Source organism: Canis aureus, chromosome 27 (genome assembly GCF_053574225.1).
Source record: "Canis aureus isolate CA01 chromosome 27, VMU_Caureus_v.1.0, whole genome shotgun sequence".
Lineage (NCBI taxonomy): Eukaryota > Metazoa > Chordata > Mammalia > Carnivora > Canidae > Canis > Canis aureus.
This window is the reverse complement of record NC_135637.1, coordinates 37090425-37104263: the sequence shown is the minus strand read 5'-3', so window position 1 is coordinate 37104263 and position 13839 is coordinate 37090425. Positions and strand designations below refer to the sequence as shown.

Below are 13839 nucleotides of genomic sequence, written 5' to 3'. Positions count from 1 at the left end.
AAAAACAATAAAGCTTCTGTAATTTTTAAAAAAAGGAGCTATGCAGCGATGTCAGGAACAAGAGGCCACCAACAGAGGCAAACGTGCAAGGTGCCAGGCCTGTAGCAAGAACAGCTATGCAACGTCTAGCCTGCCCCACACTGAAGACGACGCCCTGGAGGAAAGCCTGGGAAGGGGGGAAGCGATACACATGCCGGTGGGAGGGGCTCTACGAATCACCCTGCACATCCGTGTCGTGTCGCCCGGTGCCCAAAACTCTACTGACTCTTTCTCCAAGGCACAAGCGGAGCCGAGACCCAAGTCCCCTGCAACGGCCCGAAGTCCTTGCGTCTGGGGCAAGCTGTCGCCCACTAGTGCCCGAGGGCAGCAGGCGGAAGCACCTGCCCAGCTCCCTCCTCCCAGCCCTGCCCGCGCATCCCGTGGCTGCTCAGCCCAAGGGGTTGCTTTGGCCCAAGGGGTTGCTTTGGCCCAAGGAGAAAGGGCAGTGTGTGTGGGGGGGGGGTGGGACAGAGACAGTGAGGAGCGGCACCCTCCCGGGCACGTATAGCCTGTGCCTCTGGTGCCACTGGGGTCTTTTGTGGTGCCTTGAAAACACAGGCTCCGCTTCAGACCTCAGCCCCTCCCAGGATGTCACTGTGCATCTAACTCCACTCAGCTGACTGGTGTGGTCTCGTTCTCCACACTGCTTGTCCGTCCACGGGTACATATCGACTCGCTTTATTCCAGGCTTTTGCTCGACTCTGGGTCTATAGAAACGGGTAAGATGGCTCTTTGGCCCTCAAGCACACCGAGTGATGGAGAGATCGTGCCAGATGCCCCCAGATCGATGCCTTGGGGACCTGATAGCATGAATGATTGGTCTCTGCCAGCCTGGCTGCCTCCTGCAAGGGAGGGGTTAGATGGACAGTCCCTGAATCCACGGTTCCTCCTGCAGCCGGCCACCCCCTGCGGATAGGGGTCTCTGCTTGGTCTCCATCCGACCTCACGAGCTCAACAGCCCCTGGGGTAAGGCTGAGAGCCACTGTGTCCAAAATATCCCCCATGCCCCTTAGGTTCGCGACCATTCTCTCCTTACCATGGGAAGGGCCCAAAGGCCCACGGGCAGTGTCAGTGAGGCTTTACAAGGAGAGGGGAGGGGAGAAGATGAGAAAGAAAAGCCTAAATCCTGCCATAAGAGACAGGCAAGTACAGAAGGGCCAGCAAATAAAGGAGAACGCAGGGGCCCCCGGGGGGCTCAGTGGCTGAGCATCTGCCTTCCGCCCAGGGCGTGACCCTGGGTCCTGGGATAGAGTCCTGCATCGGGTCCCTGCAGGGAGCCTGCTTCTCCCTCTGCCCATGTCTCTGCCTCTCTCTCTGTGTCTCTCATGAATAAGTAAATAAAATGTAAAAAAAAAAAAAAAAAAACACACATACATACACACAGCCCCTCAGGTCCATGAAGCTACTGAGTTTTATTGCAAAGTTCCAACAAGACCTTTTCAGTGTTACAAAGTGGTATCGTGCTGCCTGCACACATCAGCCAGTACCAAGCATCATTTATTATCGCAGCCAAAAGAGCTGAACCAGAAAAACCTATCGGTTGTCCTTCTGTCCATCTGTTCGTATTGCAAGGACATGGCGCAGCAAGGAAGGCAGGTGAGTAAGGGCTTCGTGAACTAGGAGTGGGGTCAGGAGCATTGACAGCACGGACACGTACGAAACTAAAGACACGGGAAGAATCCCTGAGCATTAATCTGAAAACATTCATGTCACATTTCTCTTGGGTGAAAATGGTTAGGACACTCCTCCCGGGCAGCCCTGGGCTCCTGCCTCCAACACCCAAGCACCGAGTCACAGCGGCCGGCCTAGCAGACGCTAACCCCACAGAGGAGACTGGGGCTCCCTCCTGGTCCACTTGTCTTCTCACACCAGTGGATTTCTGGCCTGCTGCACGATGAGGGGTTCCTGACTACGGAGGCTTGCCTGTACTCAGGCCATGTAAAATATAGGGTGTTGGGGGGTCGTGTTAATGAGTAGAATTTATTGTCTGAAGATTCCAGCCAATTGTTTTGTTTGGTCTGAGCAATTTAAACATTTGCTAAATAAGGAGAATCATGGTTGTTGGCTAAAATTCATTATAGAATCTTTACGACTGGCCCAGCTCTGCACCGACTGCATGAGAACATGAGGGTGTCACTTAGCTCCCCGGTGACTCCAAGGCCACTGGACTGAGCAGCCCTTTGAGGCAAAGAGATAAGAACTGGGTACATCCTGACCGTTTTCAAATCAAAAGTCCGGTTATTTGCCAACGAACCTCACAGCTTTCAAACCCCATCACATACTCAGCATGTGTGTCTTGTGCAAGGTAAAAAGGCAGTATTGTGTATTTTAAATTTTAAGGATATACACGACAGTTAGGACCTTTTGCAAGTCAGTGGTAGCTTTAAAGAGGCTGCACCATGTTTGAGACACGAGCTTTACACAGGCCGCAACAAGAGAAAGTAAGCTAGCATGTTTCTGATCCCGGAGAAACCTGAGCAACTTCAGTCATCACTCGATGGGATACAAAAAATTTAAAAGGCCTGGGAAAGACAATGATTTTAGAGAAATTAAGCCAACAAATTTAAACGTGACTCGTCACCCGAACCGGTGACAGTTTCTCCAGCGTGGCTCTCACAGATACTTCCTCATTAGGTTCACTATTTCATTGTAGAGCCGCCAAGGAGCATCCAAGCCCCAGATAAAGTCCAGATGCTGCCAGTCAGGGATGAGCTTGTTGTACACCAGGTGGGTGATCTGGGGCAGCAAAATGCCGACGTCGTCGACATCCGCCAGCAAGTCGTTGCCACCGCTCCAGACGGCGGTGGGCACGAGCATGTTCTTCACCTTGTAAGGGGGAGGGTAGGTCTGCAGTAAAACCAACAGAAGGCTTTGCTGTTGTTTCACTTTTCAAAAACACAAGCAATCCTCATTCGATACCGATTAGTAAGTGTGATGGGACAGTGGAAGACGAAGTTCTGACAACGGCTCTCAGCTCACTTTTGAAGTCACTACTATCGGAGCAAAAAGAAACCTAACCCTGAGCACAGACCTGTAACCCTAGTAACTGCCAGCTATCGCCCCCTGCCCCGTGCCGGACACCATGGCAGGTGCTTCAGTGCTTCGGCCCCAGAGGAAGGTGCTGGTCTCTGGGCAGCGGATGCGAAGCCCTGGAGCCTGGGTGGTTGGGCGGGGCCGTCCTATACCCTACTCTGACTACCTCTCCCTCTGGGGTTCCACACAGGTCATAGGAACTCTGCCCAGCTCAGTTCCCTTACCTTCCAGAATGATAACAGCCAGCGCACCTGCCACACGGGCAGCATGAGAACTAAACAGGAAAAATATGGGCCACGTGCCTCAGGCTTTAGAGCACTCAGCACTCAGAAAATGGTCTGTTTCTGTGTATGTGGAAGAAAAGGCTTAGGCTGTGCAGCCCGGCCAGCTGCCAGGGAGCAGACTGAGGGTTCCCTGACCCTAGAGTCCGTGTTCCTGGTCACGCTGAATGATGTGAGGTGGTGACAGTTGTTACAGAGCCAGCGGAAAGGACCAGGATGGGAGGCCCAGACCACACCACCCACCACAAGGCTCAGGTTGTTCCAGAAGATGGAGAGAAACTGCCACCGTCTATTCAGGTCTCCCTCACATCTCCCCCAGCACCCAAGCACCCACCCCCCACCCAGCCCAGAGGGGTGACTCCAGCTGGCTCCACTGGTGGTTTTTCAGAGCCAGGTTTAATTCTAAAGACTTTTGAAGCCCTTACCTGATTGTAATGGAAATAATTCCTGGCACAGCTTCCCCAGTCAAAGGCTTGGAACTTCTGGTATTTAATAAACTAAAAAGAAGATAATTTGAAAAAAAAAAAAAAAAAAGATAATTTGAGGGAAAATGTTATCTGACACAGAAGTTTGAGAAAGCGTCACAGGTTGCTAGAGTTAGCTGTATCCCCAGAAGTCCATTTTATGCTGACCCCAGATTTACTCTTTATTTCCAAACTGTAATTTAAAATAAAACTGCAAAAAATAAAAAATAAAAATAAATAAATAAATAAATAAATAAATAAATAAATAAATAAATAAATAAATGAAATGAAATGAAATGAAATGAAATAAAACCGCATGGGGGGGAGGGCATCTGGGTGGCTCAGTCAGTTGAGTGTCTGCTTCTTGGTTTCGGCTCGGGTCATGATCTCAGGGCCATGAGATCGAGCCCCACATCAGGGTCTGTGCTCAGCATAGAATCTGCTTGAGATTCTCTCCCTTTCTCCCTCCATCCCCTTCCCCTACTCTAAATAGTTCTAAATAAATAATAACATCTTTACATAAATTAATTAAATGGCACTGGTACTGTAACGGTGCTGTGTGGTGACAGATGGTGGCTACGCCCGTGGGAGCACAGCATGACCCGAAGACTCGTCGAATCGCTGTGCCGTACACCTGAGACCAATGTAACATTGTGCATCAACTACACTTCAATAAAATAAATAATACAAGAATTTCATTTTGGTTGGAATGTAGCTACCCTATGACACACTAAAGCAGCTACACAGTGCTGTGAATGACTGGATCGATGACTATACTCATGAGATAAACTTTATGCTGTTTACTGAAATTTGAATCTTAAACATTTTCAAAGAGTTAACTACCTTATTTGGGAAAGAAATGCATATTACATATAATATACATATTAAGACTTACATAGGGATTAAAATGTACAAGGATTAATATATTCATATTAGCATAAAATACTGATCATATATTAACGTACTCATGTGGATTACTATAAATACTATGTTCTACATCTACTAATCTGTGAATTAATATATTTATTTATCATCCCCATCATAGTTTCTACATATCCACTTTTAGAAGCCTTGATTATAGCCAACCCAACAGCCTACCGTGAGCCCAACTCCCCTTACTTTTTTTAAACAATATTTTGTTAAAAGGGGCAACTCAGATGCAAATGGTGACTACCCAGTGTAGTCTCCAAGGCACCTACAGCATCTTGGTTTGGAGCTTAAATGGTGAATAGTTCATATTTAAAAAGAAGTTATAGAGACACCTGGGTGTCCCAGTAGGCTAATCAAGAATCTGCCTTGGGCTCAGGTGGTGACTTCAGGGTCCTGGGATGGAGCCCCACACGGGGCTGGCCCCCTACTCAGCAGGGAGTCTGCTTCTCTCTCTGTCCCTCCCCCTCTCTCCCTCTTTCAAATAAATAAATAAAATCTTAAAAAAAAAAAAAAAGATTAGGAAGGAAATTCCTACAAAAATATGTCCTAAGGTAGAAATAAGTCCCTGATAATACTGTTAGGTGGGAAAAAAAGCAAGTTATGAAAGAATAAGTAGAAGAAAATAATATAAGCCATCTAATTAATTAATCAGCCTCTTCCTACAACTATTATTTCTATCATAAGAGCATTATTATTTTTTTCCTATACATGATTTCTGAATTTTGTGGAATGAACATGCATTGCTTTCTGGTACAGGACAAGACAATCAAAACTGCATTTTAAAAGCAAGTGGTTCCCATTGATGCGATGACTGGTTTAGCTCTGGTTTATCCACTGTGTTCATGGGTTAGTGCTGACGTTGCAGCCTCCCTCTCAAAGCTGCTCCAAAATCTTGCTTTGTGGAACAACACAGAAATAAGATAAATCTAGGACTCTGTGAAAAACTGACGGGGGGAGGGGAGGGCAGGGGAAAAAGGTCAAGCCTGATAGCTGCTGGGTGAACTCGCAAGCAGTACAGTAGCACAATGCCAGGAACCCAGGACACGGGGGCAGGAAACCAGCGCCACTCTGGAAGCGGACCGGCTTTGTGGGGGGCAGGAAGGGCTTGGGATGGTGGGCAAACCCCGGCGCGCCCCCAGAACGCCTACCTGAGCCCAGTGCAAGATGTTTTGCACAGAAGTTCCAGCAGGAGAGTGTGATATATACACAGGCACTCTAGACTGCAAAATAAATACACTGAAATAAGTAAAGGACACGGCATTCAGGAGGCACCGGTAAGAATCATGTTTTGCACTTCGGAGCCACAATCTCAAATATATGAGACGAAGAGCAAGGAAAAAAGTTCTAGTTCTCTGACTACAAATACGTCCTATAAAAAGACGTACAACCACACACACGCAGAATACGTAGGAAGGAAGCAGAGCGACACGGTAACTAACTGTAGGGCTGCGTGGGTTGAGGTTACGGGTCATTTCCATTTTCTTCAGACCTTGCTTTTGTCATTGGGAACAAGAAAAATTAATATCACTTAAAAGAATTCCCTGGAGTCTTCATTCTAGAATTTTAAAGCCTGTTTTCAAAATGCAACATTACAAATGACAAATATATTTAGAAATACCAGCACTGAGGCGCCCGCATGGCTCAACCGGGTAAGCGTCTGCCTGCTCGGGGGGATCCTGCTTCTCCCTCTGCCTCTGCCCCTGCCCCTGCCCCTGTGCATGCTCAAGCTCTCTCTCACTCTCCCTCAAAATACATAAAATCTTTTTAAAAAAAGCATTAGAAGTACCAGCATATTGCTGACCAAAGATCTACATCTTATAAAATAAGTAAAGAAATGTGTGCACACATAGACACACACACACACAAATTTAAATACACTTAACCATAATTGTTTCAAAAGAAACAGATCACTAGAATGAATATAATTATCAGGACTTAAACTACGACAAGTCTCCTCACTCAGCAGGAAGTTGCCCACAGCAGGCCTGAGACCAGCAGACAGCATCCCCAGGCACCTGCCAAAGTGAATCCCGTGCGTCTTCAGCGAGGTCATTTCATGCTTCTCTCACATCCTCCAGCACATACACATGTTCACACACAAGATAAACTTACTGAAAGCTCAAGCAAGTGTGATCATAAACACACATACCATGTTTAAGTTCTTCTCGTTAAATCCGCAGACAACAAAAACAGCATTTCCACAGAGCTCCTTCAGAATGATGTGAGAGCAAAAGTGTGCGCTCAGCCACTTCAGAAGCATACTCTGGGGGAGAAATTCTTTGGACCCGAGTAAGTCCTATAAAATAAAAAGAAACCCAAGAATATCTCAGCATTTCATTCTGGCCTACAAGCCCCACCTCCGAAGCGGAGACGCACGCCAAGTGTCCCCACATGAGACCCGAGAAGGCGAATGGCAACCGGTGGACGGTCACACCAGCATACATACACGATAGGTTTACTAGGGCAAAAGCAGATGTTAGAGACGTGGACTTAAAGTCTCCAGTGAGGAAAAGAGGCAGAAAAACCAAATAAGTTAACAAACAGCAGCATTTGTACAGCAGGAAGGGGCAATGGGATGTGTGGGTGGCCCAGGGGTTGAGCCTCTGCCTTCTGCTCAGGTCGTGACTCCAGCATCCTGGAATGGAGTCCGTTTCCCCCGCTGCTTGTGTCTCTCATGAATAAATAAGTAAAAATTAAAAAAAAAAAAAAGAAAAAGAAAAGGAAGGGGCATTAATGATCACTCTTCCCAGGGCCATCCCCAAGAACTCTCATTGACTGCCGAGCTGGTAGTGACTTCCAAGAAAGTCGAAACCAAGGCTGGTCAACAACGTATCTCACGTAGGACACATACATCCATATAAAATCCATATAAATTCTACTGGCCAGTGAGCCGATTCCTGCCCACTGCCTGTTGTGTTTTTCTTTTCATGCTTTTTCATTGTGATAGAGCATGAGGAACACAAAATTTTACCATTCTAACCATTTTTTAAGTGTTCAGTTCAGGGGCATTAGGACACACATTATTGTGCAACCCACACCACTACTCCTCTCCAGAGCTCTCCCAACATCTCAAGCGAAAACTCCGTTCCCACTAAACAATAGCTCCTCCTTCTTCCTCCACCGGCGCTGCCTATTCGTTAATAAAGTTTTATTGGCACACAGGTGCACTCATTTTCTTCTGCTTTGTCTCTGGCTGTTTTCACACTAAAGGGGCAGAGTTCAGTTGTTACGACAGAGGCCATGTGACCCACAAAGCCAACAACACGTCCTACGGGGCCCTTTAGAGACCAAGTGTGCCGACTCCTGTCTCCACAAGCCCTGACCAATGGCCGCTGAGTCTGTGCTCAAGGATCTCTGGGGCAATCACTATGCCCCCAAAGATCTTCACGTACGGGTGCAATGCGAAACAGGAAAAGCATCTTCCTTACGTTGCACCCAAATTTGTCCCCCTAGGATTTATACTTCTGCAGATGCCTACCCCACGGAGGGACGAGCAGGGGTGAAAAGTTCAAATGCCTACCAAGGCCGTGTTCCTCCATCCCAGGAAGAAAAAAAAAAAGGTATGTGGAAGCCCTAATTCCCAGTATCTCGGCATGTGACCTTACTAGAGTCAGGCCCTTACAGAGGCTGTCAAGGGAAGATGAGGTGAGCAGCGCGGCCCCCACGTGGTAGGACCAGGGTCCTTACAAAAAGGAGGACTCTGGGTAGAGACAGACACGCAGGGGGTGCTCACACATGCGGAGATGAAGGCAGAAACGGGAGAGAGGCTCTTACAAGCCAAGGAGAGCCGAGCAAGCCGCCGGAAGCGGGGGGCGAGGCACGAGGCAGGGTCCTCCTCACAGGCCTAACAGACCCGCGGCGGCGGCACGAAAGCGCAGCGCGTAAAACGGCGAATGTGAAATGCCACGCTGCCTGGGTGACGTTCTGAACCGGAAAGCTTAACCCAGCCTAAGGGTGCAACCGCTTTGGGGTACACAACACTTCCCCGCCCCCCAAAATAATCAATTATTGAGATTTCAGCGTTAGATATGCTTTTTAAAGGGTGTGACTGATTTGAAGTTGTTACACCACACGGGCCACATTCAGCCCTACTTCGGACAAGTTCTGTCCCCGTGCGCAGAGCCCGTGAGCTCTACCGGACCCGTCTTCTACAGGATGGCCACTGGGTCCCCTTGGGTTGCCTCTTCTCCTGACTAGCTGCATGATGACTGGCTGGGGGGGAGCGAGAAGCATGTGCAGAGCAGGACGCTGCAGGAAGAGGCATCAGTATGCAAAACTGGCTTTAAGTCTACGTGACGGTCACATGTGACAAAGAGATTTTGAGGTTCTTTACTAAAACCACGGAGACAGGGCATCCCTGACATGGGGTGCAATACGCCACGTTCTCCTTTGGACAGATGGGGTGGTGACGCTGGCCTTGAACTTTATCTTTTTTTATTTTTTTGACCTTGAACTTTAAAACTGCTAACCAAACGTCACTGTGGCATGCTCCACCGGCAACTACGTCAAAGCAGGACAGTGTGTTCCAAAAAAGAAAAATTCACCTTATGTACACTTACAGGCCTGCTCAGGTCAATCCTGAAGTCTTCCTAACTTACATCATCGTGTTCTGAGAGTGAGGGCACTGAACTTCCGTGGAGGCAACCCAGATTTCCCACAGCAGCTAATTGAGAGGTTTTAGGAACATTTATTTTTCCTATTCTGTCACTGTCCCAGGATATCAGAAAACACCGCTGTCTGGGACAGGGACTCCCGAGGACCAGGCTGTTTAGTCTACAGTAGGGTCCTATGGGGTGCTCTGTGAAATTGCAGATCCCCAGGGCCCTCTGCAGACTTAACGAGGCACCGCCTCCAAGGCGGGAAGTGGGGGGTCTACCTTTACAAAGCTATTAGATCACAACCTCCAAGGATTACATGAAATCAGAGATGCTCCTATGACAGAGCCACTTCAGTTCTTCGGGAAGAAGGTACAGGGGCGCGGCCACGGCACATAAGCAACAACCTCAGCATCTACCACGGGAGTCTGGCTACGTAGGCGGCAGTTCCTGGGACGTGATGAGCACTGGTGTTATGTGCAAGTGATGAATCGCTGAACTCTACCCCTGAAACTAATAATACACTCTATGCTACTTAATTGAATTTAAATTTAAAAAAGAAGAAGAAGAAAAAGGTAGGAAAAAGCCCTTAGTTTTAGTTATCTGGATTTCAAAAGACAAATAAAGAAAAAGTAAGCGGTAATTCCTGCTAAGGGGGTACTCCCTCCCCCGTGGTTAGAACGGGACGGTGTTTTATGCGGTCGCATGACAGCTCTCCAAGTGGAAGCCACGACCCGCAGAGCAATATATACCTAAGTCGGCCACCGTCAGCGTTAAAACAAAACACTGAATTTCTCTCAGGATCTGTGTGTGTATTTAAATCCACACCCAGGGGATCCCTGGGGGGCTCAGTGGTGAAGCGTCTGCCTTTGGCCCAGGGCGCGATCCTGGAGTCCCGGGATCGAGTCCTGCATCGGGCTCCCTGCGTGGAGCCTGCTTCTCCCTCTGCCTGTGTCTCTGCCTCTTTCTATGTCTATCATAAATAAATAAATCTTTAAAAAATAATAAAAATAAAAAATAAATCCACACCCAAGGTCTATAGGAAAAGGCCCCACCCTGAGCACCTTGTTCAACTCTAAGGAGTGAGAGGACCTGGGTAACGAATGGAAGGGCGCTTTATTTGCAATCTCTGAATTGTTTGTAATGAAACCTGAAGCTTCTATGACCCGAGTCTGGTTAGAGGGGGCCACACGTTACGTGCACTTCTGGTCACGGGGGCAGAGGATCCATCTTATGTGATGGTCGGCTTCCGAGACCAGAGTACAGTCTGCAGCATTCCCTGTGCGTGTGTATAAATGTATCACACGGGAAGCACATCGGGTGCATGAGTAATGGGCCATCTGGCCTCTGCTGGCTCTCAACTCCTCCTCCTGAAAACTGCTTCGTCCTTGGACAGAGCTTGGGGGGCTCACAGAGCTCCTGGGTTGAGCCTCAGGCGGTTACTGGCTTGTGTTTGGGGTCAGGCTATGACATGCAATAGGAACAGTGTCTTTGGGCCTTGACCTCGGGGCCAGGAGCCAGCATGTGGGAGCAGCACCTGCCTCCTCCTCCCAGGTACAGGCTCCCTGGGCTCCCCACGCAGCATCAAGAGCAACTCTAGCTGCTTAAGGGTTCCCTTGGGCTCCCTTTGTGTGGTGGGTGGCCAGCGGCACTGACAAGTGACCTGTGAGAAGACAATGCCCCTGCAGCATTAGTGACCCGCCTTCCCTGACCCCCTAGGACCTGGAAGCAGGGGTGACAGGGACAGAAACACCATGGCGAGAAGCCCCACTGTTCCATCGACAGCGAGACGTACCGGGGGAAGGCGCAGATTCTCCCTCTAAGGGCCAATTCTTCAGGTCTGAAAAGGAAGTTTGTGGGGCAAGAGGGTTTGGGGTTGGGGGAGTCCACGTACCTTCAGGAGAAATTCTGGCAATTCTCCTAGTCTGCTGAGAGGGCTGGTAGAGAACTGGACCGCAGCCACAGGAGCCAGGGCAAAAAACATTTTGACTTTTGCAGCCAGCTCGGGGATCTGTGAAAATGCTATAAAACCTGTGGGAACAGAAGGAAGATACTTGGAATTCCCTCTTGCGGGACCTCCTCTGGGGCCGGCAAGGCTGCGCGGCAGCCCTGGGGCCCTGCAGCAGCAGCACAGCCCCCGGGGCAGGACCCGCAAACCAGGAGGGTGCTGAGTGAAGCCAGGACGTGTGCAGCTGATTCAGTTCTGAGCCTGCGTACGCGCTGGACGAGGTCCAGAAGCTCCCCCTCGGTCAGCTAAGCCGAGCCTGGGAAAGACTCTCCCCAACAGGCAGCCCCACCACCAGCCCCAGGGAACGTTTACCGCGGCCCTCAGATCAGTCACCAAAGACTCAAAAGGAACTTATGTGCTTAGAATGTTCTAGCTCTAACGTATCTCTCGATACAAAAGTCTGCATTTCCAGAGAACATGAGGTAGTACCCACATTCTCTGCCCTTCTCCTATTCGTTATTTCTGCTTGGCATTAAAACAAAAACACACATCTCAATTTGAACTAACGTTATTTTTTTTTCCATATTTCACTTTCAGCAACAAATGCAAACCGGACTAAGACATTCCATCAAGCTCTCGTCTTTATCACATACCTAGCGTGGTGCCTTGAGAGTGACCCACGTAATACACTTGCTTTTGGCCTGTTTTATTCAGGATGAAGTTGATTGAAGCTGGTAGGTCATAATTTGCCATTTCATCATAACTGGAATCCAAAAAAGGAACACTCTTGTGAGGACACCACATGCAAACACAAGTGCACACACGCACAGTAAGGCTGCGATGTGACGGTGCCCGCAAGCTGAGCCCAGCCGGGAAGAGTAGCACCGAGCACAGAACGTGTTAACAGGGCGGTGCGGGCCGCCTTCTAACTGTGCCTCCCAAGGGTCACCACTGCCTTCATCTCTCGTGCCATAAATTAGCTTAACCCATTCTTTTTTTAAGATGCCGAGCCACCCAGGTGCCCCTAATTCTTGAATTTTTCCATAAGTGTGGCCAAACAGCACGTCTGGCTACATCCATGCTGCTGTGTGGCCGCTGGCCATCCATTGTGTAGACACACAACACTCACCTTGTCCACCCACTTCTGATGGGCATTGATAGTTTCGGCCTTTTCACCACTACAAATGGTGTGACAACAAGTATATCCTTGCTTGGCCCTTTGGTAAAAACTCCCACGCTCGCGTTTCCTGTCCTTAGGTAACTACGGATTTTCAAATGGGAAACAAGCCTGGAGGAGTCCACAGCCCTGACCTTCTCTAACACCAGGTAGCAGGACACAGCCGTGGGCCCGCGCGTGTGCCGCTTGTCATCCAGAGATGCGAGTGAAGACTTTACCACCCGCCTGCGCCAGGCTCTCCCCTGTATCCTCTCCTTTGATTCTCTCGATGACCTCGTGAGTTAGGCATTTATTAGCCCCGTTTTACAAAAAAACATTACTGACATGTCACGCCATGAGTAATAGGCAGAGCCAGAAGTAACAGAGAGGAGAGGACAATTTCTGGAAATAGAAAAGCAGCGCATGTTTATGGAGGAAGGAAGAAGGTCATAGGACACGAGTCACCCAGCAGCTCCCACACGACCCGGACTGCCAAAATAACTAAACATCGTAACCGGATCTAAGTCTCAAACGTAATTATTTGCTTGTAATTCAACTTGCTGTGATTTACTAAATTCCTCAGTAGGTTTTCACCCTTTAACAACCTTTTACAACCTCTCCTACCGCCCTGAGTTCCCTGTCGATCTGCCTCCCCAGAGTGCCTGCCTGAAGGGTGCTAAGGAAGCAGAGCAACTCACACACCTGAAAGCCCAGAACTCATCTTGGTCTATGGAGAGGGTCTTGTGCTTCCGGGACCAGGTGTTGCCCCTGCTGTTCCCCAGCCACACGTCAAAACCGGCGTCGGCCAGGATGAAGCCCAGGCTGCTGTTGGGCAGGTTGGTGACCCAGTTACTAGCATCTGCCAGCAGGCCATGCTGCAGGAACACCACTGTCTTAGGACCTGGAAAACACTCGTGTTTAGGCGGGGGACCACCCAGCTGTAAAGCAAACGTGAGATCGTGATGAGCAGATAATTCATAAAAGATCCCAAACAGTGACTCAAAAACAAATTAAAATGTCAAGGTAACAACGTACTCCTATACAACGTCAGTAAAGAACATCTTTTTAAGTGCTGCTGGCAAAGTCACAGCAAAAACAGAGGATTTTGTGTAGCTAGCAACAAGACACATTCACTTCACCATAAAAAATGTTAATACATTCTTAAGACCTCGTGAAATGCTTCTGTAACCTATTTGTCCAGTAATTGCATTTCTTACAATGTATCCTGACAAAATAAATCGAAAGACAGAAAAATATGCACACAAATTCCTAAACTTATATACACACGTTCTTTTTTTTTTTTTTTAAAGATTTTATTTATTTATTCATGATAGTCACACAGAGAGAGAGAGAGGCAGGGACATAGGCAGAGGGAGAAGCAGGCTCCATGCAG

General features: G+C 48.6%; 1 protein-coding gene across 3 annotated transcripts in view; it reads right to left on the bottom strand.

Annotated features, from left to right (window-relative positions):
* Positions 1 to 1427: 1427 nt before the first annotated feature.
* LIPA (lipase A, lysosomal acid type) overlaps positions 1428 to 13839 on the bottom strand; it is a 28235-nt gene continuing 15823 nt past the window's right edge. For all 3 annotated transcript variants that reach the window (XM_077874805.1, XM_077874803.1, XM_077874804.1), the window contains 7 exons: positions 13149 to 13347; positions 11944 to 12053; positions 11237 to 11373; positions 6897 to 7043; positions 5896 to 5967; positions 3779 to 3850; positions 1428 to 2886 (listed from right to left, as the gene is read on the bottom strand). In XM_077874805.1, the coding sequence (XP_077730931.1) occupies positions 2653 to 2886; positions 3779 to 3850; positions 5896 to 5967; positions 6897 to 7043; positions 11237 to 11373; positions 11944 to 12053; positions 13149 to 13347 (971 nt within the window). In that variant the 3' untranslated portion in view covers positions 1428 to 2652. The remainder of the gene's footprint in view (positions 2887 to 3778; positions 3851 to 5895; positions 5968 to 6896; positions 7044 to 11236; positions 11374 to 11943; positions 12054 to 13148; positions 13348 to 13839) is intronic.